The sequence below is a fragment of the Littorina saxatilis genome, unplaced genomic scaffold (genome assembly GCF_037325665.1).
Source record: "Littorina saxatilis isolate snail1 unplaced genomic scaffold, US_GU_Lsax_2.0 scaffold_149, whole genome shotgun sequence".
Classification (NCBI taxonomy): Eukaryota; Metazoa; Mollusca; class Gastropoda; order Littorinimorpha; family Littorinidae; genus Littorina; species Littorina saxatilis.
Window position 1 is genome coordinate 126,507 of NW_027129425.1, and position 25,994 is coordinate 152,500.

Consider the following 25,994-nt stretch of genomic DNA (forward strand, 5'->3'; position numbering starts at 1 on the left):
CTGAACGCCCTGGCCGACATTCTCAGTCGGGGCGATCAGGTTCTCCCCACAGAATGGACCATCGCTCACAACGTTCTACAGCGTCTGTGGGCAAGGTGGGACCGTCCTCTGATCGATCTGTTCGCAACTCGATTCAGCGCTCGGCTTCCCAGGTACGTCAGCCCCTTTCGAGACACGAATGCGTTCCACGTGGACGCATTCACTCTCTCGTGGAGGCTCCTCGATGCTTACGCCTATCCCCCGACATCTCTGATTCCGAGGGTACTGGCAAAGTATCTGCAGGAACGGCCAAGACTGATTTTGGTCGCGCCTTACTGGCCAACAGCTCCGTGGTTTCCAGATCTTCGCGGTCTCACCCACGTAGACCCTCTACCTCTGAATCTGGACGGGGGAAGTCTGCTCCAGCCTCGATCAGGCCTCCCTCATCCACGTCCAGAGAGTCTGTGCTTGACCGCATGGCTCTTGTGCGCTCCAAACTGCTTGCACTAGGATTGCACAAGAGTTCAGTAGAGTTTTCCTTGAACGCTAAGAGGCGATCAACTAATCAGCTCTACGACTTACGCTGGAGAGCTTGGGCCTCCTTCGCCTTGTCCAAGGGGATAAAGCCGCTTTATCCCTCAACACAGGACTTGGCCAACTTCCTGGTGGAAGTGTATCAAAAGAAGAGTCTTTCTTCTAAGACTCTTCTTGGATACAAATCTGCCATCACTTCCACGATTGCGGCTGCTACTGGTCGCAGACCTGAACACTTGATCAGTTCCTCCCTCATCGCTAATGTCCTTTCGGGTATTAGCAATGCAGCGGTGTCTAAACCTCGGGTTTCATTTCCCAAGTGGGATGTCTTCCTGGTTCTCAAACTCCTGCGTAGCAAGGAGTTTGAACCCCTGGCAGGCATTAGTATCAAGTTACTGACTTTTAAGACTGTGTTCCTCATCGCTTTAGCCACTTGCCGTAGACTCAGTGGTATTCAAGCTTTGAGTGGCCTGGAATTTGACATTGAGTTCACCACACATCAGGTGACGTTGGCTTTCCTACCAGACTTTCGAGCCAAGAATCAGAATGCCTCGGAGTTGTCCAAACCAGTAGTCATTCAAGCCTTGGCTCCCACTCTTGAACATGATGACCCTGATCGCTTCCTCTGCCCAGTACGTCCCGCAGTGGGGCACTGCGGTTATGAAATTAAAGGCCCCTCCTGTTTTTGGAACCGCAGGAGCTTTCTAGTTTGCTGTTAGGTAGATTTTTGGTTCCTCTTTCCTGTCATGCTCTCTTTTTCTTCATGAATTCTTTTCTTTTTTCTGCCTTCTTGCTCATTCACCTGTATTTTTTCCAAAAATCTCTTCTCTTGCCGCTTGTCTCGCGATTCATGTATAGTTTAATCTGTTAGTGTTCTGATGTAAGTCCAGCAGTAGATAGGTTAAGCCTATTTTAACATACTGGAAACTGGTAATCTTCCAGTAGGTATTAATTTAGTTTTACTAAAGCCTGCTGGGACACAAGTAATGGGTTAGTGCATTTGTAAACAGGAATCGCTTGACAAGTGGCCCCCTTCATCCCCCCCTTCCTCGTCCTGATATGGCTCTGCGTAGTCGGCTGGACGTTAAGCAACAAATAAACAAACAAACAAACTGCCCAGTACGTGCCCTTAGAGTGTACCTGGATAGAACACGTAGCTTTCGGTCTTCTAAGCGGTCACTGTTTGTCTCGCTTAATCCGAAGTACCAATCGGATATTTCTAGACAAACTTTAGCTCGTTGGCTGACCTTGCTTATCAAACAGGCTTATGTTCATGCTCAAGTGGATGTGGTCCCTGACATCAGGGCACACGAGATTCGGGCTATCGGCTCCTCGTTGGCGCACGTGCGGGGTGCCTCGCTCCAAAGCATAATGGCGGTCGCGTTCTGGAAGACTCCAGCCACGTTTATTAACCACTATATGCGAGACTTTTCCAGTCTCAGGCTTGACCAGTCGTATGGCATTGCCAAAGCAGTGGTTGCCAGCATGGTCACGTCAGTCTAAGGTATTTGTCTTGGGTATATTTTCTTTTACGGTAGTACTGTTCGAAAATTGCCTGGGTATCTTAATCCTTGGATTTAAGTGATTTTGATTAAGGAGTTTAATACTCTACATATCACCCTCACACCACTCTGGTATTCTGTGCAAGAATAGTACTGTCGAGGTAAGTGTTATATTGACTGTAAGGCTTCTTTTTAAGCCTACTGTCTATATGATACTTACCGGGACAGTACTATTAGAGTTTCCCTCCCGCCTCCCCTCTTGATATGTTATGGGCTTTTTGAGGGTCTGCAGCTCATAAAGAAAGAGGACGCGCCACCTACATCCTGTAAGGGGGAAGCACTCGGACAGTGCTTGGGATCCACGGTGGCGCATGGTTATGGGAGATAATTGTACCCACGCAGCGTTTTGTCCAATTTTTTCGGCATATAATAGATAATGTGCAAGAATAGTACTGTCTCGGTAAGTATCATATAGACAGTAGGCTTAAAAAGAAGCCTTACATTTGGTGAGAATTAGCCAGTAACAAATCCGTTGTTTCGAATATGCTGACTGTTTTGTTGACTCATGTTCATATCTGTTTTCTCGACATGTCTGGTATGATTTGATAACAGTTAATATGTTAATTGGGCCACTATTTATTACTTTGCTCCTGAAAGCAGTTCACTGCATGAAATCCTCCCATCCAACGCCATCACCGTCCCCGCTTAGCTGGGTTTTCTCTACTTCCCGAGTGCAAGAGCGTGATTTGCCCTTCTCTGCTGTATAACGCTTCTCGGCGACTTGCTTTCGTTGATTGATCACCGTGTGAATCTCATTGTTCCTGTGTGAAAGATTCAGTTGTTATAGACAAACTCCGAAAATAAATCTGTCGGGTTAGTATGTATTTTGAAAGAGTGCTTTAGTTTAAGTGAGACAAACTTTCCACACGTGATTCAGACACACCCCTCGCTAGTGACTGGCCTATGTCACATGGAACAGTTTGTCCTATAAACGCAAGAGCATTCCCTCTTTCAACACCAATACAGACCCGACAGAGGTATTGCCAAACATCGCGTTATCTTGTAACGTTTGTTCCCAGATTACACTCTTTTTTCTTTCAGTTGCTCCCCTCATTCCCTCGCCCAACTGTGTTTCCCCATACAATGTCAAACTTGACACAAAGGAGATTCTAGCAGTTTGTCACGAAGTGGTTTGCATGTGAATTTATTATGCGTGTTCTGCCCTTTTGCACTGTCTCTACCCTTTCACACCAAACACTTCAAAAACAGAATTTGGGAGGATGCAGGCTCATTATTTCCTCAACCAAAAACAACATACTTCTTCACTTTAAATGCATCAATACGAGCAACTTTTCAACACACAGTTCGCACAATCTTCCAGCTTTCACTCAAGGCATGTAAATACATATTATAACAATACTTTCTCAAATATAGATTAACGCACACAAGAAGGTACCAACAGACACTCACGAGTTCGTATCACGGCTCACTGCATGTCGCCAGTTCACTTACTTGTCTCGCTGAATCCTCGTAGAATAATGAATTCAGATGCCAACACACAGAGATGCTAACACACGCCTTTCACTGAAGATGCCAACACACCTCTCACTGAAGATGCCAACACACACCTTTCACTGAAGATGCCAACACACATCTCACTGAAGATGCCAACACACACCTTCCAGGTTTCTCCCCGAGAAACCCTTCCGCCCGTAGCGGAAACAACCGTCGTCAGCTACGACCGGTATCGATGAAGACTCCACTCGTCTAGTCATCTGCGCCGAGGTGGTCCCTTGCTTCCACCGTCGTCTAGCGCTTCTCTCGTGTAAGGTCCCTCCCTTATACGCCATGGAAATCCCTCATGGAAACTCCTAAAGAATTTAACCAAGTCTTAATACAACATTCTCTAAAACCATCTCTTCTTCCAAACGTTCATGTACCACTCATACATTCTCGTTCACTCCACGCTCACATTCCGTCCACATTCAATATCCAACTAATACTTAATCTATGAATAACACTCCCCATACAAAGCATGACCGTCTTAAACATAACATAAATGCGTAGCAATTATGTTTAAGAAATTCCCCATAAAAAACCGTGATACACTTACATTAAGAATTCTCTCAACGCTTCACACTAAGATTGGGTGCACTTTATACACACTATCCCTTACGCTCCAGCTATGTATTCCAACGTCAATAATATACAACATAGTGAATCATTTACCTTAAGAGACCCGTCTCTTGAAACCCAGCTAGCAAGCTTTCGTCGGCCGACTGACGATTTCAGTCGGGTGACGTCGTCATATGTCGTGTGTCGTCGTCCGTTGTCGCGCCGATACCGTTTTGACTGTGTAAAACTCGGCAAATGTACGTAATAAACACCGACATCGGCCCGACGCAATGTTGCTGTCGATAAAAATATGCAGAGTTACGGGAGATAACGAATTGATGATCATTATTTTAACATTTGTTACGTCCCCTGTTCAAGCGTCGGTCCAGCAACGGCGTGACATTATGAGACTGACCATGCAAATGCGAAACTAAATTATTCATATTTGTTGACTTTTTCACATAGGAGTAGGATAATTAATTGTAAGTTTCATTTGTATATTTGCAATCAAATACAGCATGAGCTCAAATCATGAGTTTTACATTTTAAAAATACGCCATCATTTACTTGAAATATTCAAATAGCTTTCCTTACGGTAAACAAGATTGAGTGTGCAAATGGCTGCTGCTTTCCCGCGTGAGCGAATTTTATTTGTTTTCTTAGTTCAAGTTAATATCGAAAGAAGAGACATTCTTGGGAATGTTGGACAGCACATTGATGATATGTTATCCGAGACGAATGTCGCCTCGGGATCTCAATCTGAGTGCTGGTCCCAGTGCCACGTGGTGGCGGTGAGAATAGTTGTGTAGCCAGTGAGTCAGGCTCTTGGCAATGACAATCAGATTCAGACGTCAACTCGAGGACAACCGACGGATGGAGCCAGTAAGTGATTTCGGTTTTTTTGGCTCTCAATGTTAGTTTTGCTGTTACAGTGAGGGGGGGGGGGGGTGTGGGTGAGTACATACTGCTGTATCTTATTCTGTATATGTAGATGTAGGTGTGTTTTGTCCTGTTACAGTGGGGGAGGGGGGTGTTGTACATACTGCTGTAAATAGAGATGTAGGTGTGTTTTGTCTTGTTACAGTGGGGGGGCGGGGGGGGGGGGTGTACATACTGCTGTAGATGTAGGTGTGTATTGTCCTGTTACAGGGGGGGGGGGGGGGGGTAACATACTTCTGTAGCTGTAGGGGGAGGGGGTACATACTGCTGTAGCTGTTAGTGATTTTTGCACTGTTACACTGCTGAATCTGTAGCTGTAAGTGTGGTTTGCACTGTTACACTTGGGGGAAGGGGGGGGGGTGTACATACTGATGTATCTGTAGCTGTAGGTGTGACGTGTATTGCATTATAACACTTGGGGGGGGGGGGGTGTGTACATACTGATCTATCTGTAGCTGGTGGTGTGTTTTGCACTGTTACACACTTGGGGGGGGGGGGGGGGGTGTACATACTAACTGCTGAATCTGTAGCTGTATGTGTGTTCTGCACAGTGACACTGGGGGGGGGGGGGGGGGGGGAGGGGGTTGTACATACTGCTGAATCTGTAGCTGTAGGTGTGTTTTGTACTGTTACACTTGGGGGAGGGGGGGTGTGCATACAGATGTATATGCTTGGCGCTGGTGGACAATATTCACTTTTTTGGCCAAAAACACACTTTTTTGGCCAAAAACGTACATTATTGGCCAAAAAGTGTGTTTTTGGCCAAAAAGTGTGTTTTTGGCCAAAAACATGTTTTGGCCAAAACTTTTAAGTGCAAAGTTTTGGCCAAAAAAAAAAATATTTGGCCAAATCTAAAACATTTGGCCAAATCTTCACTTTTTTGGCCAAATGTTTTAGATTTGGCCAAATTTTTTTGGCCAAAACTTTTGCATTGAAAGTTTTGGCCAAAAACGCACTTTTTTGGCCAAAACTGGCGTTTTTGGCCAAATCTTTGAGTACCCCTTGGCGCTGATAGACAATATTCATTTTTTTAGCAAAGTTTTGGCCAAAAAAGTATAGTTTTGGCCAAAAACGCCAGTTTTGGCCAAAAACGCCAGTTTTGGCCAAAAAAGTATAGTTTTGGCCAAAAAAGTTAAAATTGTCCACGGGAGATTTGGCCAAACTTCTGCCACAAAAAGATTTGGCCAAAAAAAGATTTGGCCAAACAAAAAATATTTGGCCAAATCTTCACTTTTTTGGCCAAATCTTTTTTGTTTGGCCAAATCTTTTGTTGGCCAAGCTGCTTGGCGCTGGTGGACAATATTCACTTATTTTGCCAAAAATACACTTTTTTGGCCAAAACTGGCGGTATTGGCCAAAAAAGCAAAGTTTTGGCCAAAAAAGCAAAGTTTTGGCCAAAAAGAGATTTGGCCAAAAAAGTGAATATTGTCCACCAGCGCCAGCAAATACAAAAGATTTGGCCAACAAAAATTTGGCCAAACAAAAAAGATTTGGCCAAAAAAGTGAAGATTTGGCCAAATCTTTTTTGTTTGGCCAAATCTTTTTTTGGCCAAATCTTTTTGTGGCAGAAGTTTGGCCAAATCTCCCGTTTTAGCTAACATAAACAGTTTTGGCCAAAACTTTTACATAGAAAGCTTTGACCAAAAAAAAGTTATAGCCAAATCTATTTTATTTGGCCAAATCAGTCTTTGTCTTTTTTTGGCCAAAACTGGCGGTTTTGGCCAAAAAAGTGAATATTGTCCACCAGCGCCAAGCATAGATGTAACTGTAGCTGTAGCTGTTGGTGTGTTATGTACTGTTACAGTAGAGGGGGGGGGGGGGGGGTTGAACATACTGCTGTTTTTGTAGCTGTAGGTGTGTTTTGCACGCAGGAGGGGGGGGGGGATTGGGGTTGTATATACTGCTGTATCTGTAGCTCTAGGTGTGTTTTGCACTCAACACGAGGGAAGGGGGTGGAGTGTTGTATGTTTTGTACTGTTACAGTGGTGGCAGCGGGGGGAGGGGGGTGTACATAATTCTGAATCTGTAGCTGTAAATGAGTTTTGTACTGTTACAGTGGGGGGGGGGGGGGGGGGGGGGTTGGGGGTTGTACATATTAATGCTGTAGCTGTAGGTGTGTTTTGTTTTGCACTGTTACACTGGGGGGGGGGGGGGGGTTGTACACACTGCTGTATCTGTAGCAGTAGGTGCGATTTGTGCTGTTACAGTTGGGGGGGGGGGGGTACATACTGCTGTAGCTGTAGGTGTTTTTTGCACTGTTACACTTGGGATGGGGGAGGGGGGGGGGGTGTACATACTGCTGAATCTGTAGCTGTAAGTGTGTTTTTCACTGTTACATTGGGGGGGGGGGGGGTATACATACTGCGGTATCTGTAGCTGTAGGTGTGTTTTGTACTGTTACTAAGGGGGGGGGGTGTACATACGGCTGTAGCTGTAAGTAATTTTTGCACTATTACACTTGGGGGGGTTGTACATACTGCTGAATCTGTTGCAGTAGGTGTGTTTTATACTGTAATACTGAGGGGGGGGGGTACGTTGTACATACGGCTGTATCTGTAGCTGTAGGTGTGTTTTGTACTGTTACTAAGGGGGAGGGGGGTGTACATACGGCTGTAGCTGTAAGTAATTTTTGCACTATTACACTTGGGGGGGTTGTACATACTGCTGAATCTGTTGCTGTAGGTGTGTTTTATACTGTAATACTGAGGGGGGGGGGGGGGTTGTACATACGGCTGTATCTGTAGCTGTAGGTGTGTTTTGTACTGTTACTAAGGGGGAGGGGGGTGTACATACGGCTGTAGCTGTAAGTAATTTTTGCACTATTACACTTGGGGGGGTTGTACATACTGCTGAATCTGTTGCTGTAGGTGTGTTTTATACTGTAATACTGAGGGGGGGGGGGGGTTGTACATACGGCTGTATCTGTAGCTGTAGGTGTGTTTTGTACTGTTACAGTGAGGGCGGGGGGGGGGGGGGTCTACATACTGCTGTATCTGTAGCTGGTGTTGTGTTTTGCACTGTTACACTGGGGGGGGGGGGGGGAGGGGGTTGTACATACTGCTGTATCTGTATCTGTAGGTTTGTTTTCCACTGTAACACTGGGGGGAGGGGGGGTTGTACTGCTGTAACTGTAGCTTTAAGTGAATTTTGCACTGTTACACTTGGGGGGCGGGGGGGGGATACATACTGCTGTAGCTGCACCCAGCCAGCAAGACATTAGCGGCCGATAATCGGCCGAACACCCTTCAAAAAGTCGGGCCTGTGATGTCAAAAGATACGACGCGGGTGTTGGCCCGACTAACTTTTGCAAAGAGGCAAAGAGGCGGCCGACAGGCGGCCGAACACCTGTACTATGGCGGCACGCATCCGGTCCGATGTTAATCGGCCCGATGGCTTGTTGGACCTGCGGGCCGACATCGTCCCGATGTCTTCCCGCTGAAATCGATATCTTCCTGATGTCGGCATAAGGTGTCGAGCAGCAGGTCCAACAAGTCATCGGGCCGATTAACATCGGACCGGATGCGTGCCGCCATAGTACAGGTGTTCGGCCGCCTGTCGGCCGCCTCGTTGCCTCTTTGCAAAAGTTAGTCGGGCCAACACCCGCGTCGTATGTTTTGACGTCACCGGCCCGACTTTTTGAAGGGTGTTCGGCCGATTATCGGCCGCTAATGTCTTGCTGGCTGGGAAGAGTAGAGAAAGGGAGAATGTACGTTCTGGCTCACCGATTCCGACAGACCCTAAATATTAACGCAAAATAGGCTTCTGGACTAAACTTTTACTAAAATGAAACATGCGACAAAATCAGAAAAATACTGCATAAATCCATACAAAAAAAATACAGTAAAGTAAGGTTGTTTTGAACCAATGCCGGGTCTGTCGGAATCAGTAACCCAGAACGTACATTCTCCCTTTCTCTGATACAACATTCTTAAGCTCAATACGCTCTCTCATTTACAAACTTTACTTCATGTGTTCTTTCACTGTTAGAATTATATCTGATACATGCAATGTGACTGTCTAAACGAATAGTTAACTCTTTACAAGTGATTCTATTTTTACTTTTTCTTCCCGTCCTATTTGAATCCCCTTTTTTAAAAACTGCTTTTTCAGATCTTCTATATCGATTGGCTTGTTATATTCAGCTCGTGTTTTTGTTTGAATACTTGCTTTCTTACTTTTGTAGTCATCAAAGTCTGTTTGTATCTGTTTGAATTCTTCGTCAGAAACTTTTGAATCTTCAAGTGCTTTACTGATAGACAGTTTTAGGCTAGACAATTTTGATGATGCAAGAGTGGAAATGGATTCGTGTTTTTCAAGCTTTTTCACAATTTTTTTCATTATAGCTGATGCTATAAATGATAAACCACCAACTGCTGCTGCGACACCACCTAGGATTAGAGAAACTGGAGTCCCTACTCCGGTAGCTAACAGAATTGTTCCCGTTACACCTGCAGCTGATGCAAGGATAGTAGAACCAGTGCTGGCATTAGAAAGGCTGTTGTAAGTTGTTGAGTACTTACGTCTAGCGCGAGAATATTTTTCTAATTCATCTTCTAGTTGTTTTTGTATATTACTAATGTGTGCCAGTCTGAATTGTTGACTTTCTGCTGCACTTTCATCAATATTAGGATAAAGCTTCACACTGCTAGTCATCTTTTTAATGCAAAATATAAAATATTTATCTTAATTCTCACTGGCCAGTGTTTCTGCTAAGCTTTGAAGCTGTTCATTGCTTAACACCTTATCTGTATAGTAGAAAGCAATCAAATCAAGATAAGTAAGATTAATACTTCTTATTTCTGTTAAATTATTTATATCTGCGTTAACAACAACATTTTGGTTTGACGTCTGTTTTTTTTATTGTGTTAGAATCCTTTTGAACAGCAATAAATACTCTGACTTCTTCAACATTTAATGGTCTCCAGTTGAGATTTATTCCTCTCATTAGAACAGTGTTTGTGGTTTCTTCCCTTTTCCTGACAACTATATCAAATATCATAGTTGCATTCTGCCCTATTGGAAGCTTGGGTATAAAATCGACAATGGTGTCAGCGTCCTTTTCAACACTTTGTTTTCTGTGAATGAGATAGTTGTTCTTATGGAAAGGTTTAACTGCAACTTCTCCCCTGCTGTTAAACGCAGGAACAAGGCTAACAATTAGTGGTTTAGCATTGATTGACTTACGGAATGTGTCGTCTTTTCCAACAAGAGTGTATGGACTCACAAATTCAAACTTCATTTCCCAGTCAATCTTTTTGATAACAGGACTAAGTACCCATTTTTTATTCTGATGTTTCCACATGTAGTATATGTCATCGACAATTGGATCAGGTACATTAACATCACGGATTTGACCTAGTTTGAGGAATCTTGGTTTCTTTTCATCGTCGATTTCCTTTCTCTTGTAATGACCAGTGTCTGTAAACTCGAATGCATACACCGCACCAACTTCAGCATTGCTCTCAAAGTCGATAGCGTCTGCTAAATCTTTCAACTCTATAGTTGAACATGCAACAGGATAAACTATTGTAGGTCCACTCGACATTTTAATACTCAATATTTTATGGAACTATTTCCAATGTAATGTTAAACAAACAATCAACTGGTTGTCCACTTTGATTTTTCAGATCAATGTGTAGGAATTCATGACACCCTTCCTCCAAGTCCTTGAACTGAAGTGTCTTAAATGTTGGCACGTGCATTTTACAAAAAGAGGCATCACTCGGTGGAAGAATCCTAAGCAGATCAGAACGCTGATCATTAAACAGATTATAGGATGTGTTAAGCTCTCTCATGTGAACAAACAGTACACTGTTAACATCCATGTCAATGGGACGTGTTCCCTTGTATATATTTGTAATTCCAAGCATATCAAGGAGTTTGGTTGGAAACTCAAATGATCTGTTTACTTCTCTAGTTTTGGGCATAGTAAGAGTAGCAATGAGACTTGCATGATTTAAACTCGCTGTAATACCTACTGGAGCAAACAATTCTTTCTCTAAAGTGCAGAAGTCATAGTAACCATCTTCTACAGAATGTGTTTTACCATTAATTCTAACCCAGTTGTTATTCTTTTTTTTACTGATATTATACCAAGTAACCTTGTACATAATTTCATGCAGTGCAACTTTCATTCCTCCATTTTGATTGTTGATAGGGTTTGCAAGTTTAACTGGCACACTAGTCTTCACATTTGTTAGTGTGATAAACATTTTTTATTCAACAACAAAAATGATTCAGTATAAATTCAACAAAGACGTTAAATACAAAACTGGACCATATTACAATCCAAAGACTATTTCTTTCCATGAGTTGGACTTTGCTGTAACAGAAACAGAATCCATTCGCGTTAAAGTGCCTGACCCATTCCATTCTTACCTAAATCCCCCAATCAAAAATGATAGTGTTCCAAAGATGTGGAACTCTCACCCAATTCAGTTCTATCAGAATCAGTTAAACTTTGCAATATTCTGTGCAACCACAGGATGTGGAGTGTCCTATGCAGACCACATGAATAATTCAAACTTACTGACAAAGTGTGTGTACACATTTCACGTTTACTATCAGTGCAGGAGAATCTTGTCTGAACTTCAGGCACCAATGCCGCATGAAAAGAGCTGGAACCCATTCAACAATAGAATAAACATGAAAGTGTATGAGCGTCTCTGCAATGAATTCAATATAGATTTTAAGACCGACTTTAGGCAAAAGCAAGACAAAAACCATGGCATGGGAACACTATATTTATGGGGTGTCCACAGGAGGTATAATTTTGATTACTGGCCAGGTCATACATCTTTTTCTTCAAATGTGCAGGTACAGTTAGGATCAATAGAACAAGAGCACCACAATGCATGGACTACTTTTATATTAGACACCGGCAAAGGTTTCACTGGATCAGGTGTTGAAAGGATCAATGAATCTATCCGAACATATGCGTGGTGCTTGCTAGGCTCGCAGGCACAGACACGATCAAACATAATGAGAACAAGCACAGGGTTTGGTGCACAGAAACAGTTGTTATCAAATTTAGAAGATGTCATAAACTCTGCAGTTGATCTGCCTTCCAGCATCAAAAGGTATCAAGACTCTCTCCGTTATGCAAGATCAAAAGTTGACTTTGCTGTTGGTAACGGCCTTTACATGTTACCTTCTGATCTCCAGCTGCAGATTGGAACAATAACAAATTATAACAATGAAATCATTATTGCTAGTGACACCCAGCCGCTTGGAAAGGGTGAAGAACTGAATTCAGAAATCAGAACGATGCTACAGCCATATCACAATGAACAGAAACAAAGCGTGACAAGTGAAGATCGGGCTGCAGGTGAAGATCATTCTGTCACTAGGGATGATCAAGCTGTTAGTATTAGTGATGATCATGAATCGCAGAAGACTGCTCTAGTAATTGGTGGAGTGGGTGTAGGCTTACTTTTGCTTTATTCTCGTTAGCAGAACACCTGCAATTAAAACTATTAGAGTCCAGAGATGTTCAGCCATGAAACCAACAACTTTACCTGCAAAAGATAACAGCCAGCTAACAATTGAACCAATGATTCCTGGAAGTGCATCCAAAGCTTTTGCTGCTAGTTTCTTTAATAGTTCTGCAATGTGTTTGAGTTGTTTCTTTACCCATCCCGGATCAGATGGAGGTGAAGGTGAAGGTGGAGGTGGAGGTGTGACAGTGCCACCTGTGAGTGTTAACACTAATGTGCTTATTGCAAATCCTAACGCAGTTAGTATACTAGCTATTGTGATTCCCTGCTCTCTGAAAAGCGTTCTAATTCTTTCAGCAAGAGTTGTGTCTTCGTAAAGGATTCTTTGAATTGTATTTTTTATTCTGCTGACCTGTGTTCTCAGTTGTTCTCTATTGTTACTTAGAACTTCTAACCTTATGGCTTTCTCCTCCTGCAAATCTTTTAAACGCTTAGAAATTCTGTTTTTTACTTCTTGTTCTAGGTTCAAATCATCAGCATCAGCAAGTTTTTGTTTCTCTTTGTTTATATCTTCATCCAGCTGACCTAGTTTTGACAGATTATTTGCTATTTCACCTCTGATGGTTTGTAGTGATTGATTAAGGGCTTCTATTTCTCTCATAGGTAATAGTTCATGTGGAGTCTTCAGTGAAGTTTCCTCAGAAAAAGAAGTTTCTATCTCTTGTATAAGTTGATCAGCCTCTTCTGCGAGTTTATTAAGATCTTGCAATGGAACAGATTCTATTTGAGTAGCAGTTGGTAGTCCTAGTTCTGCTTGTTGAAGTAAGGAAACAACATGGGAAGGTGATGACCGTATGCTAGGCACAATATCTAATTGCCTAAGTCGATTAGCAGTAAGTTTTTGTTTTAGTGAAACTTTTGATAGAAACTTAGCAGGATTAGATTTATATGTAAGTTGGACTTTTTCTCCTTTATCGCTAGTTGTATATAAATGATTTGCTTCCATTTTGAACTGGTTTGGATCTAAAACATCAGGTTCTTCTCCTAAACTTTTGTAGAAATCTCTAACTTTACCTTCCAGAAGTTCATGTCGTGCCACCTCATAATGCAGTGAATGATGATAGGGAACCAAAGGGATTGCTTCGCTCATGTCGTCCGCTGGCTCAAATAAATCTTCAAATCCACCTTCTGCCATTTGTAACTTATTTTTTATTTTGAAAATAAAAAAAGATGGCACAATCGTTCGGTTCTGTTCTTGATCCTTACAGAAGGCTGAAAGAACCTCTCGGGGTAAAAGGAATAAGGCAAACAGTTATAGTTACAAATAATCCTTCTACTATTGATCAGAATGAAATACTTACTGTTAGGTTTCCTAATCTAGGTAAGAACGATGTTATTGTACCAGGCACTGTAAGACTATCATTCAAATTAGAATTAGAATCTGGCTCAGATGAAAATAGGACTTTGGCTTATAATGTAGGAAGAGCAATTGTGAGGAAGATTACTGTCAAACTGGAAGGGCGGGAAGTGATGTCATTGAATAATGCAGATGTATTTTTAGTTTATGCAGATAATTGGTTGACTGACAATGAAAAGAAAAACAGAGTGTTTCAAGGGATTCAGTCAGACAATGGGATAAAAGTTAGAATAGGAGCAGGAGATAAAGCTGACAACAAAAAAGATAACGCTGTCAATGTTGCTTTTGGAAACAAATTTTGTATTCCACTTGACTTTGAACTCATAAATTCACATCCTCCCTTCTATCAAGGAGCATTGCGTGACAGGCTGTCATACGACCTGACTTTCAATAGTTATGATCGTGTTATGCTTTCACAAGACCCGGAAGCAAAGTATAAGGTGTCTGGAATTTCTTTAGAGTTTGATGTTGTAAACCATCCTGAACTGGCTAGACTTATAGAAAATCAGTACAGTTCTAAGCTGCCTATCTATTATGAAAGAGTGTTGAATCACAGTACACTTTCAAAAAGCCAGGCTGATCCAATCTGGAACATTAACTTGAATACACCAGCTAGGTCAATGAAGGGAATACTTATGTTGTTTGAGGAACCAAAAGATTCATATGAAAGGCAAATAGAAAAGTTTTACAATCCACTAATCAATAGAGTATATTGCACAATTGAAGGGCAGCCAAACCAAATATTTGCATCTGGCATGCTGCCATACCAACACTATGATGAAGCAAGAAAGTACTTTACTGGAGGAAGATTGAAAGACCCAACATCTGATCTTGTGGCTAAAGATCTACATTTACACGGTGTTGGCGTAGAAGATTTCTTGACAAATAAATATGCGTTATGGCTGGATCTCAGAACAACTGACGACAACAAACTGCATGGAAGTGGAAGGCGAATTGAAAACGGATCAGAAGGAATCACAATACAAATTGAAAAGGAAGTAGGGAGTAGTAGTAAATCAGTTAAGATCTACGTGTTTGTTGTGTCAGATGCGCAGTTAAACATCTCTGAAAGCAGATTACAGGATATTGTTTATTGAACGTGTTAAAATGAAGTATCTAGATTTTCTTCCAAAAGATCCACACTGTTCTTTGATTTGTGGGGCAACAGGTTGCGGCAAAACAAGATATGTTTTGGATTTATTACAGACTGTTTACATAAATCACTTTGAACACATAGTCATATTCTGTCCAACCATAAAGCATAACAGAACATACAAGGAGAGAAAATTCATATGGTCTGATCAAAATATATTTATTGTAAATCCTTCTGATCGTCTAAATGTTTGCTTGGAGCATTATTTCGATCTTTTTCAGAACACGCCAACACTGTTTATTATTGATGACTGTGCAGCAGAACGTGACATTGTTAGAAAGAAAAGTGCACTAGCAAAGCTTGCATTCAGTGGACGACATGCATTAATATCAGTTTGGATATTAACACAAAAATACAATGCAGTTCTGAAAGACTTTAGAGAGCAACTCAAAACAATAACATTGTTCTATTCAAAGGACCGTGACAGTTTTGAAGAGTGCCTTCGAGAAAATGATGTCATTGAAAACAAACAGGAGAGAGAAAGAATAAAGAATAATCTGAAATCTTCTAAGCACTCGAAACTGGTTTTAAAAACTGATCAACCAGTTCAGTATGTATGTTTGTAGAAATCCTTGCTAAGTTCTTACCAAGTTCTTACTCAAGTTCTTACTCAAGTTTTTACTCAAGTTCTTACTCAAGTTTTTACTAAGTTCTTGTCAAGTTCTTACTCAAGTTCTTGTCAAGTTCTTACTCAAGTTCTTGTTAAGTTCCTACCTAAGTTCTTACTCAAGTTCTTGTTAAGTTCCTACCTAAGTTCTTGTTAAGTTCCTACCTAAGTTCTTACTCAAGTTTAATTACTAGATTTTAATTTTATTCTGCATCAAAATAAAATGAACTGTGATGAATTGCTGATGCAGACTGCTACAGATATTGAAATCTGTGACAGTAGGACTATACCTGATAAAAAAGAAAGATTGTATTCACTTGCTGTTTGTGGAAAAACAAAACACTACCTTGGGCAGCAGTTAACTGTGGAAGAAGTACAACATCTTTCCTCAGAAGATATAGAAAAGTATCATGGACGGTATGAATCAGTGCTTGGTTCTAAGATGGTTAGAAGTATTGGACAGACTGTTATAGGTTTGTACACAAAGATTTTTGGACATTTTACACCTCTCGACTCGGAGGAAGACTTAACACATGATCTAACTCATGACCCTGTTGTTTCCAAGTCCCTCGAATCTCTTGCCTGTGGCCTGTATTATCGATTTGGTGCTTTATTAGTACCATTTGTTGCTGGATTAATTACTTTCAAACACATTAATTTTCAGAATAAAAAAGATGACAGATCAGTTGAAGCAGACAGTGGAGCAGACGAAAATACCAGAAGTGAACACAGTGACAAAGAAACCTGGTAGAGTAGAAGCAGGAAAAAAACTAGCCGAATGGAACAGACAAAAAAAGTTAAATCAAAAGGCAAAGCAGAACATTATGTCTGAAGTTGAGCAGACACCAAACATTCCTGAAGTGACTAAGGTCACACAAACTGATCAAGAATTAAAATCTTCATTTCTATCATACAGAAAAGTAGCTGTAGCAGCTGTTGTTGGAGGAGGTGGATACTTGCTTTACAAACTTTGGCAAGGCAAATATAAAGTGTCAGAAACACCAAAATCAGAACCACCAAAATCAGAAACACCAAAACCAACAAACAAAGCAGTACAAACAATAAAAAAGCCCACAGTAGTACCTGCAGTGGATTCATTTCATATGGAATAATTTTAATATTTTAATTTTGATAACATAAAAATGAGTTCTGAAAAGACAATAGTTAATCTAGTTTATCACGCTGCAGTGATTGGAGGCTTGAGTGTAGGTTACACAATGCTGGGTAAAAGTCTCCTCAGAATGAAACCAGCCGACTTGGGAAAGTTAGACTTCGAAGACGGTGCTAAACTAATTGGTGTTGTGACAGCTTCCTTTGCAACAAAAGACTTCCTGGTGAAGCAAGGAATTATTCCAGAAAATATAAACATGTAAGACAATAAAATGGCTAGCTTGGTTATGGTGGTGGGAGGTGCGATTGTAAATGCGCTTGCATTTTCTGGCAGCAACTATTTGTTTTCTAAACTGCAAAATGGTGAAGAGAGGGAAAGGCACAACAAAGCCATGGAACAACTGGCGAAAGCACAGGATGAATACGAGAAGAAACGAATTGCGCAGTTAGACTTTATGAATGATAAACTCAGGCAGCAAGGACATGCAAACAAAACCTTTGCCAATGTTGATGCAGCCATTCAAGAATACTATCTCGTAACTGGAAAGAAAATGAAGACAAGTGCTCCTCCAAAACTGGGTGACTTTTATCAGCCTTCAGAAGAGCAGAAGGTGGGCGAGATTGTTTTCATTGTTATTGGTATGGCTGTTGTTTACTTTATTGCGCGTGCTGTCAAATCTTAATATTCTGTCATTTAAAAAACCATGAGTGATGCTTTGTTATCTAAAATATATTATTCCCCAAAAGGATACTGGAAAGGAAGAACTGCTATTGACAAGCTCAGTGACGCAGCAGGTGTTTCTCAAGATACAGCAAAGAAATGGTTGTCAAAGCAGGCAGTTTGGCAGATCTATTTACCTGCACCAAGAAAAATTACACGACCACACTTTGTTAACATTAAACCGAATGACACTCATCAAATAGACCTGCTGTATTTACCGCATGACACAGTCAGAAGGAAGAAATATAAGTATGCACTGACTGTAGTTGATGTTGCAACAAGATACAAAGATGCTGAACCGTTGACAGAGAAAAGTGCTATAGCTACAGCTGTTGCCCTGCAAGAAATTTACAGACGTGGACCACTAAAGTATCCCAGAATGATTCAGTGCGATGATGGTAAGGAGTTTAAAGGAGCTGTCAACCAGCTTCTGTTAAAACATCATGTTACAGTGAAGAGAGGTATTCCAGGAAACCACAGGTCACAGGCTATTGTTGAGAGCTTTAACAAACAGTTGGCAGAAAAACTGTTTTCATATCAGTACCATCAGGAATTTTTGGACACAGAAAGTAAATTGCGTAACACTGAATGGGTCAAAAGATTACCATCAGTACTTAGAGCAATGAATCTGGAGGTATTTAAAGCTACAGGGTTAAGACCAGTTGATGCAATCAAACAGAAAACAATACCTGTTGCTCCAAAGTCAACAACACCAGTGGCATTACTACCTTTCAATCAGAAAGTCAGATATTTATATGCACCCGGTGAAGCTGAGGGTGACAGCAGGAAGCGTGCAACGGATCCAATCTGGAGTATTGACATTCATGAAATCAAGAGAGTAGTAGAGACAAATCCACCTATATATTACTTGAGAGAACCAGCACCGCAAAGAGCCTTTGTAAAAGAGGAATTACAATTAGTTCCACGTGGTACAAATGTTAAATGATTTTTTATTTCAGATTTTATAGTGTTAACAAAAATGGAAGCTCTGAGAAAGAATTCTAAGCAACTTCATTTTTTTAATTTATATTTTTATTTTGAGTTATAAAATCAAACTCACAGCGATGGAAGACTCTGTATTAGAATCTTTATCGACAGTATTTGACACCGTTGAATTACAAGTAACGGATCCTCAAAATGTGCAGTCCAGTGTGCAAGACGCCATTGAACAAATTCCAAACAATTTGTTGATTGAACCTCCAGTAAAAGTGCAGATAGTCAGTTTAATAAAATACAAAACAGTCAGTGATGAGGTGCTAGAAGTTCATGTTTCAACCAGACAACTAGCACTTAATTCTATGGCAGAATTGAATGGAAACTGGGCAGATGAAATGATGAAACGGTTTGAGCAAGCTGCAGAGGATGCAAAGATGAAAGGATCCGGATGGTCAGAAGGTGAAATTCTAAAAATAGAATTGAAGCTAAGTAAATTTGCCCCCATCAGAGGTAGAAGTTACATACCTTTACCTCCTGCTCTTGTCAAAAAACGTGCTGTGCTGAACATAAAGAATGATGATGACAAATGTTTTATGTGGTGTGTTCTGGCAAGACTGTACAGTGTAAAGAAAAATGCAGAAAGAGTGTCTAACTATCATGCATACAGAAATAAACTAAACTTTACTGGTATTGAATTTCCTGTCAGCATTACAAGCATTGACAAATTTGAACAGCAAAACAAACCCATCACCGTAAATGTTTACACGTGGGATGAAGAAGATGAACTGAAACCAGTCAGAATATCAAAGAACTCACCAACGATTGGTGATTGTGATACTAACCATGTTGACATGTTACTAATGACTGATGGTGTAACATATCATTACACTTTGATTCGTACAATGAGTAGACTGATGGCGAGCACAAGCAATCACAATAGTAAACAAGACTTTTGTAGGCGATGTCTCTTGCGTATTCCATCAATTCATGCAGCACTTATACACAAGCAACATTGTAAGAGCGTTGATGATGCGGTTGTGAAGTTAACAACACCACCGCCAGACAGCAAAGTGTATTTTAAGAATGTATGCAAACTACAGAAAAGTCCTTATGTTGTTTATGCTGACTTTGAATCTATCATTGTGCCATATGAAGGACCTTTACCAAAAGACCTACCTAAAACAGTAACTCTAAGTAATCATCAAGTCTGTTCATATGCATTTATTGTTGTTAGTTCAGATGGTAAACATTCTAAACCGCAATTGTACAGAGGACCTAATGCAGCAAAGAACTTCTTACAGCAAATGAACCAAGTGCGAAATGACTGCTCCAAACAACTGAATCTTTCAGACATTGTTATGAAACCTGAAGACCAAGAACAGTTTAACTCTACCACACAGTGTTGGATATGCGAACAAAGTCTAACACCAAACACAGACAATCCAATAGTAAGAGATCATGATCATGTAAGTGGGCAGTTCCGAGGAGCAGCACACAGCAAATGTAATCTACAATTAAAGTTTGATCCTAAGACTTGGAAGCTTCCAATCTTCTTCCATAACTTGCGCGGTTATGATTCACATCTGATCATGCAGGCAGTAACTGATGAATACAAAGCAAGATGCATTGCGCAGTCTTCAGAAAAGTACATGGCCTTTACTCTGAATAGTTTACACTTCTACGATTCTGCTCAACATCTGATGGGAACACTTGAGTCTTTATCTTCATCACTAACTGCGTTCCCAATCACATGTAAGTACTTTGACAGTGACTTAGTTAGAAAGGGAGTCTATCCATATGAATACATGGATTCGTGGGAGAGGTTTGATGAAGATGAGTTACCACCAAAGGATGCTTACTTCTCACGGCTGAAGGGTAAAGGTATAAGTGACGAAGACTATGAACACGCTAAGACTGCATGGAATAAATTAGGATGTAATACAATGGGTGATTATCATGATCAATATTTGTTGGCTGATGTTTGTTTACTTGCAGATATATTTGAGAATTACAGAAGAACATGTATGAAGCACTACAATCTAGATCCTTCACATTACATATCTGCACCAGGCATGAGCTGGGATGCATTTCTTAGATTTACAGGAGTAAAGATTGACTTGCTATCAGATCTACCTACACTTCAGATGATTGAAAATGGACTACGTGGAGGAATCAGTATGGCTTCACACAATTACTGCAAAGCCAACAACAAATACTTGGACGACTTTGATCCTATGAAACCTTCTAATTACATCATGTATCTAGATGCAAACAATTTGTATGGTTGGGCAATGTGTCAGACGCTTCCACTTCGGAACTTTAAGATCTATTCAGGACCATTTTCACAATGTGTTGTGCTGACAATATTAAAAGCAGGCCCAGACAGTCGAAAGGGATGGATACTAGAAGTTGACTTAGACTATCCACTATCACTTCATGATCTACATAATGATTATCCTTTAGCGGCTGAGAGGTTAAAAGTAAACCCAAGAGAACCTCCAAAGCTGGTGCCCAATCTGTTTCACAAAAAGAAGTATGTGTGTCACTACAGACTGTTACAGTTTTACATTAGACATGGATTAATTTTGAAGGCTGTTCATCGTATAATTTTATTTGATCAAGAACAGTTTATGAAACCTTACATCATGAAAAACACAGAACTGAGAACCAAAGCCGATGATGCATCAGAGAAAGACTTTTTTAAACTGATGAACAACAGTTGCTTTGGTAAGACAATGGAAAACCCACACAAGAGAAAGGATGTTAGACTTGTTACAAGAGAAAATGAGGCCATCAAGCTGACATCCAAACCACAGTATCAAGACTTTAAATACTTTCATGAACAGCTGTATGGTATCTTAATGAAAAAACTTGTAGTCAAGCTTGACAAACCAGTATTCATAGGCTTTACTGTGCTAGAGTTGTCAAAACTGTTGATGCTTGAGTTTTTGTATGATTATTTGAAACCAAGATATCCCAAATCGAGAGTACTTTACACAGACACAGATTCATTCTTACTTGACATTCCAGCGAATGACATTTACAAAGATCTAGAAGCTGAAAGTCCTGCAGTAAAAGGAAAAGATTCTTTTTATGACACTTGCGACTACCCTAAAGAATCACCATTGCACTCAAATGTTAACAAGAAGGTTATTGGAAAGATGAAAGATGAAATGAATGGGAAGATAATTAAGGAGTATGTTGGATTGCGTGCAAAGATGTACAGTGTTGCAAGTGAGAAAGGGGTGGTTAAAAAAGCAAAGGGTGTAAGCAAACAGGTTGTAAAGTCGAGCATATCGCATGATAACTACAAGGAAGCACTGTTTCAGAAGCGAGTGTTTCACCATGACAACCCTAAGATCAGTTCCGCGCTTCATCAGATCAACACAACTATTGTAAACAAGAAATCTTTAGATGCTAATGACACAAAGCGCGTTTATTCATCACCAGAATATTCTTATGCAATTGGACACTGGAGAACAAACGCGACTCCAAATAGTCTGAGTGTGTAATAAGAATTTTTGTCAATCGGGAAAACCCGCTATGACAGCTTTGTTTTGACTGCAGCGGGGGAGAGGAAGTTGCTTGCGTTTGGGAAGTGTTTGTGTGAAAGGGGGAGTGGGCTTTGTTGAGTTTCAAAGCAGCCACCAAGTACACTTATCAAAAGCTTGAATCAAATAAACAAGTCAATTGAATAAGTTAACACTCGGCGGCCGCCCGAAGGCAGCCTTTGAAGCGAAGCGAAGCGAAGCGAAGCGAAGCGAAGCAGGGTGTTGACCTATTTTGGCGCAACTGGCAGTTGCGTGACCTGATTGCAGTGTTAGCTCTAACTCTTTTTTCCTACTCTTGTGATTGCTGTTGATGTATATTTGGAACCATTGACGTCACTTTCTCAGCCCAATCGCGAAGCAGGGTGTTGACCTATTTTGGCGCAACTGGCAGTTGCGTGACCTGATTGCAGCCTACTCTTGTGATTGCTGTTGATGTATATTTGGAACCATTGACGTCACTTTCTCAGCCCAATCGCGAAGCAGGGTGTTGACCTATTTTGGCGCAACTGGCAGTTGCGTGACCTGATTGCAGCCTACTCTTGTGATTGCTGTTGATGTATATTTGGAACCATTGACGTCACTTTCTCAGCCCAATAAAGCCTGATATCCTCATTCTTTTCAAACATGGTTTTGAGTTCTTTTCTCATGTTGAAGACTTCATAAAAAGACATCCCAACTGTGCTGAATTTGGCTCTGTATGGAAATAGTAAACGGGCAATCTCCCTCAATCTCCGTGCATACGTAGAAGAAATTTTAACGTTTCTTTCCAACCAGCCATCCCAGGTCTCATTATGAATGCCTTGTTCTGCTTCATAAAACTTAAATGCGATTTCTAGAACCATTCCATATTGCAAATTGAAGCCCATTGAAGTTGCCTCCTGTCTTTGTATGTGTCTATATCCCTCAACTAACTTTTCAATGGCACTTGCTGATGATGTGATATCTTCCGGATTAAAAAAGAACACTTCCTTCCTAACTTTCATGCTTACATCAACAATTTTTGACTTTAAATATTCGTGGAGTTCATTGAACGTCATTGTTGTTTTGGTTTTCTTTGGTTTTCCTCCATACAAATCTGAAAGTTTCCGTTTTGGGCGTGAAGGAAATTTAGGTAGTTTTCCACTCTGAGATGGCCCTTCATTTTTCATTTGCGATAATACTTCAACAAAATTGTTGAGGTAACTGAGGTGCTCTTCAATAGTTAAAAACTGCTCAGAATTCCATTCACTCAATGATTCCGGTAAAACCATAGTTGGTGAATGTAAAATTAAAGTTGATGACTGTGTTGAAAAATCTAATAGATTTTGATGAGCAACTTGTGATTCAAGAATTTCTCTCTCTAATTCTTCAGAAATGCTATCTTGAGACATAAATATTTAGCAAATATAGTGACAGTAAAAACACTTCTCTCACAGAAAACACAACTGCACGGCAGGCGAGTCCGGAATGAAATGGCAAAATCACCAGGCTATGTTACTATCAACACCAAGTGGTGGGCGGACGTGACGTAACTGTTGCTATCACATAATTTAATCTTGTCTTGCCATTGGAGGAATATAGAGCAGGCCTGGCCTGGATCAAAACACACGCTGGCTGGTTTCCTTCCCAGATCAATACGGTAGTGTTGGGCTTGGCTACGAAGGGCAGATTGGATTAATATTTCAATGGAAACTAAATTTAGCGTTGTATGAGAGAAAGGGAGAATGTACGTTCTGGGTTACTGATTCCGACAGACCCGGCATTGGTTCAAAACAACCTTACTTTACTATATTTTTTTTGTATGGATTTATGCAGTATTTTTCTGATTTTGTCGCATGTTTCATTTTAGTAAAAGTTTAGTCCAGAAGCCTATTTTGCGTTAATATTTAGGGTCTGTCGGAATCGGTGAGCCAGAACGTACATTCTCCCTTTCTCTCTAGAGTACTTGTTCCCAGAACAAGTCTGACACGCGCCGAACAACCTTCCCGGTTGAAAATCTCAAACGCTGTGACGTTATTTACCCCTGACCAGCTACATGTCTCAAACACAGCTCATATCAAGCTAAGCCAGTTTTGCGTGAAACACCCGAAACACGTGAATAACGCCAGTCCGGTCAGCTACCATCGCCTCTACAACATTTAGGGAGGTTAAAAACACGACGTGGTTTCACCTCACAAATATGCTACTCACATCTTTGTGACACAGTTCTTCCCCTTGAGGCACACAAGCTACAGAAATGAGCTACAGTTCTAGCTCTAGCACTGTCTTCCAATCATGCAGCTTACGCCACGTTTTTCCTTCGTCACAGCACCCTGTATCACAGTACAGCTCTTCACACAGGGCATTATGATGATCATCTGATGTGTCAGTTGTAATACTAGCCGCTAAACTATGTTTTAATTTGTCAAACTGTGCTGTGGGTGTACCTATAATTACGCCCATTCATCCTTTGGCCGAGGAAAGTCAACTCCACTCCAGACTTGCCAGCTGCACATGGACACAGAGGAATAAAACTTTGCTAAAACATGTTTAAACTCAGGCTTTTACTTATCGGTAATTGCTGGAGTGTGTGTGTGAGTGTATGTGTGTGTGTGTGTGCGAGAGAGAGAGAGATAATTGAATTGAATTGAATTGAATTGAACTTTATTTAACAAGGATTAAGATTTAAGGCTACGCCTTTTCTTACAATCTGTCCTTGGGACGCATAGACACACAATTATATAATTATATTATATAATTAAAAAATTATAAGTTAAGAGAGAGAGAGAGAGAGAGAGAGAGAGAGAGAGAGAGAGAGAGAGAGAGAGAGAGAGAGAGAGAGAGAGAGAGAGAGAGAGAGAGAGAGAGAGAGAGAGAGAGAGAGAGAGAGAGAGAGAGAGAGAGAGAGAGAGAGCAATGAAACCGATACTACTTCTCTTATCAAAATAGGAGTTATCTGAGTGAGATTATTTATGTTGAAGACCAATTTTTCAGGAGCATTTAAACGCGTAATTAATCAAATTATTGTACACGTTTGTTATCGACTTATATTTATAATGTACATTAGTACATCTACTCTTCTATGTTTGTTTGTTGCTCCGCGGTCATAACTAGCTTTTTTCGTACCACTACCTGATAAACAATGACGTCATATCGGGAAAACATTTCTTGTAATGCTCGCAACAGCAGCGCTAGACCTATATTTGTCTGCAGCAGTCCATTTTCAGTTCAACAGAAGGGTATCTTTACGTGTATTGTTATTTGTTTGGACACGCAGGAGCAGCTCCCGGAGACAACTGTACAGCAACCCCAAATCAATGTGTCGATCATGCAACGTGTTCCGGGACTCCACTGACGTGTAACTGTGATGATGGTTACTACCCTGACGCCACTGACTGTCTTGAAAGTAAGTACAAGCCCTTTACTAAGACATATCGCTGTACGCATTGGTTTGACATTTTGATACCGGACACCCCGAGTCATCCCCCCCGCGGGTTAGGGGGAAGAATTTACCCGATGCTCCCCAGCATGTCGTAAGAGGCGACTAACGGATTCTGTTTCTCCTTTTACCCTTGTTAAGTGTTTCTTGTATAGAATATAGTCAATTTTTTAAAGATTTTAGTCAAGCAGTATGTAAGAAATGTTAAGTCCTTTGTACTGGAAACTTGCATTCTCCCAGTAAGGTAATATATTGTACTACGTTGCAAGCCCCTGGAGCAAATTTTTGATTAGTGCTTTTGTGAACAAGAAACAATTGACAAGTGGCTCTATCCCATCTTCCCCCTTTCCCCGTCGCGATATAACCCTTCGTGGTTGAAAACGACGTTAAACACCAAATAAAGAAAGACCCCGAGTCCTGCAGTAATATTTTCCCTCACAGACTGAACATGTAATCCAAATGCTGTGAACAAAATGTCACCTTTGTATATGCCCTTGCAGTTTACATTTTGAATTTTGCTCTCAGAATTAAAAATAAATCTGTTCTAGATGACCCTATCCAGGGCGAGCTAGGGCTCTCTCCCTCTCTGTCTGTCTG

The 25,994-nt window shown here is 40.9% G+C and overlaps 1 protein-coding gene across 1 annotated transcript in view; it reads left to right on the forward strand.

Moving 5' to 3' along the window:
* The window catches only part of LOC138957690 (prestalk protein-like), a 101,778-nt gene that overhangs the window by 32,385 nt on the left and 43,399 nt on the right, over positions 1-25,994 (forward strand). Inside the window, exon 3 of the mRNA XM_070328750.1 lies at positions 25,236-25,364. Within this exon, the coding sequence (XP_070184851.1) occupies positions 25,236-25,364 (129 nt within the window). The remainder of the gene's footprint in view (positions 1-25,235; positions 25,365-25,994) is intronic.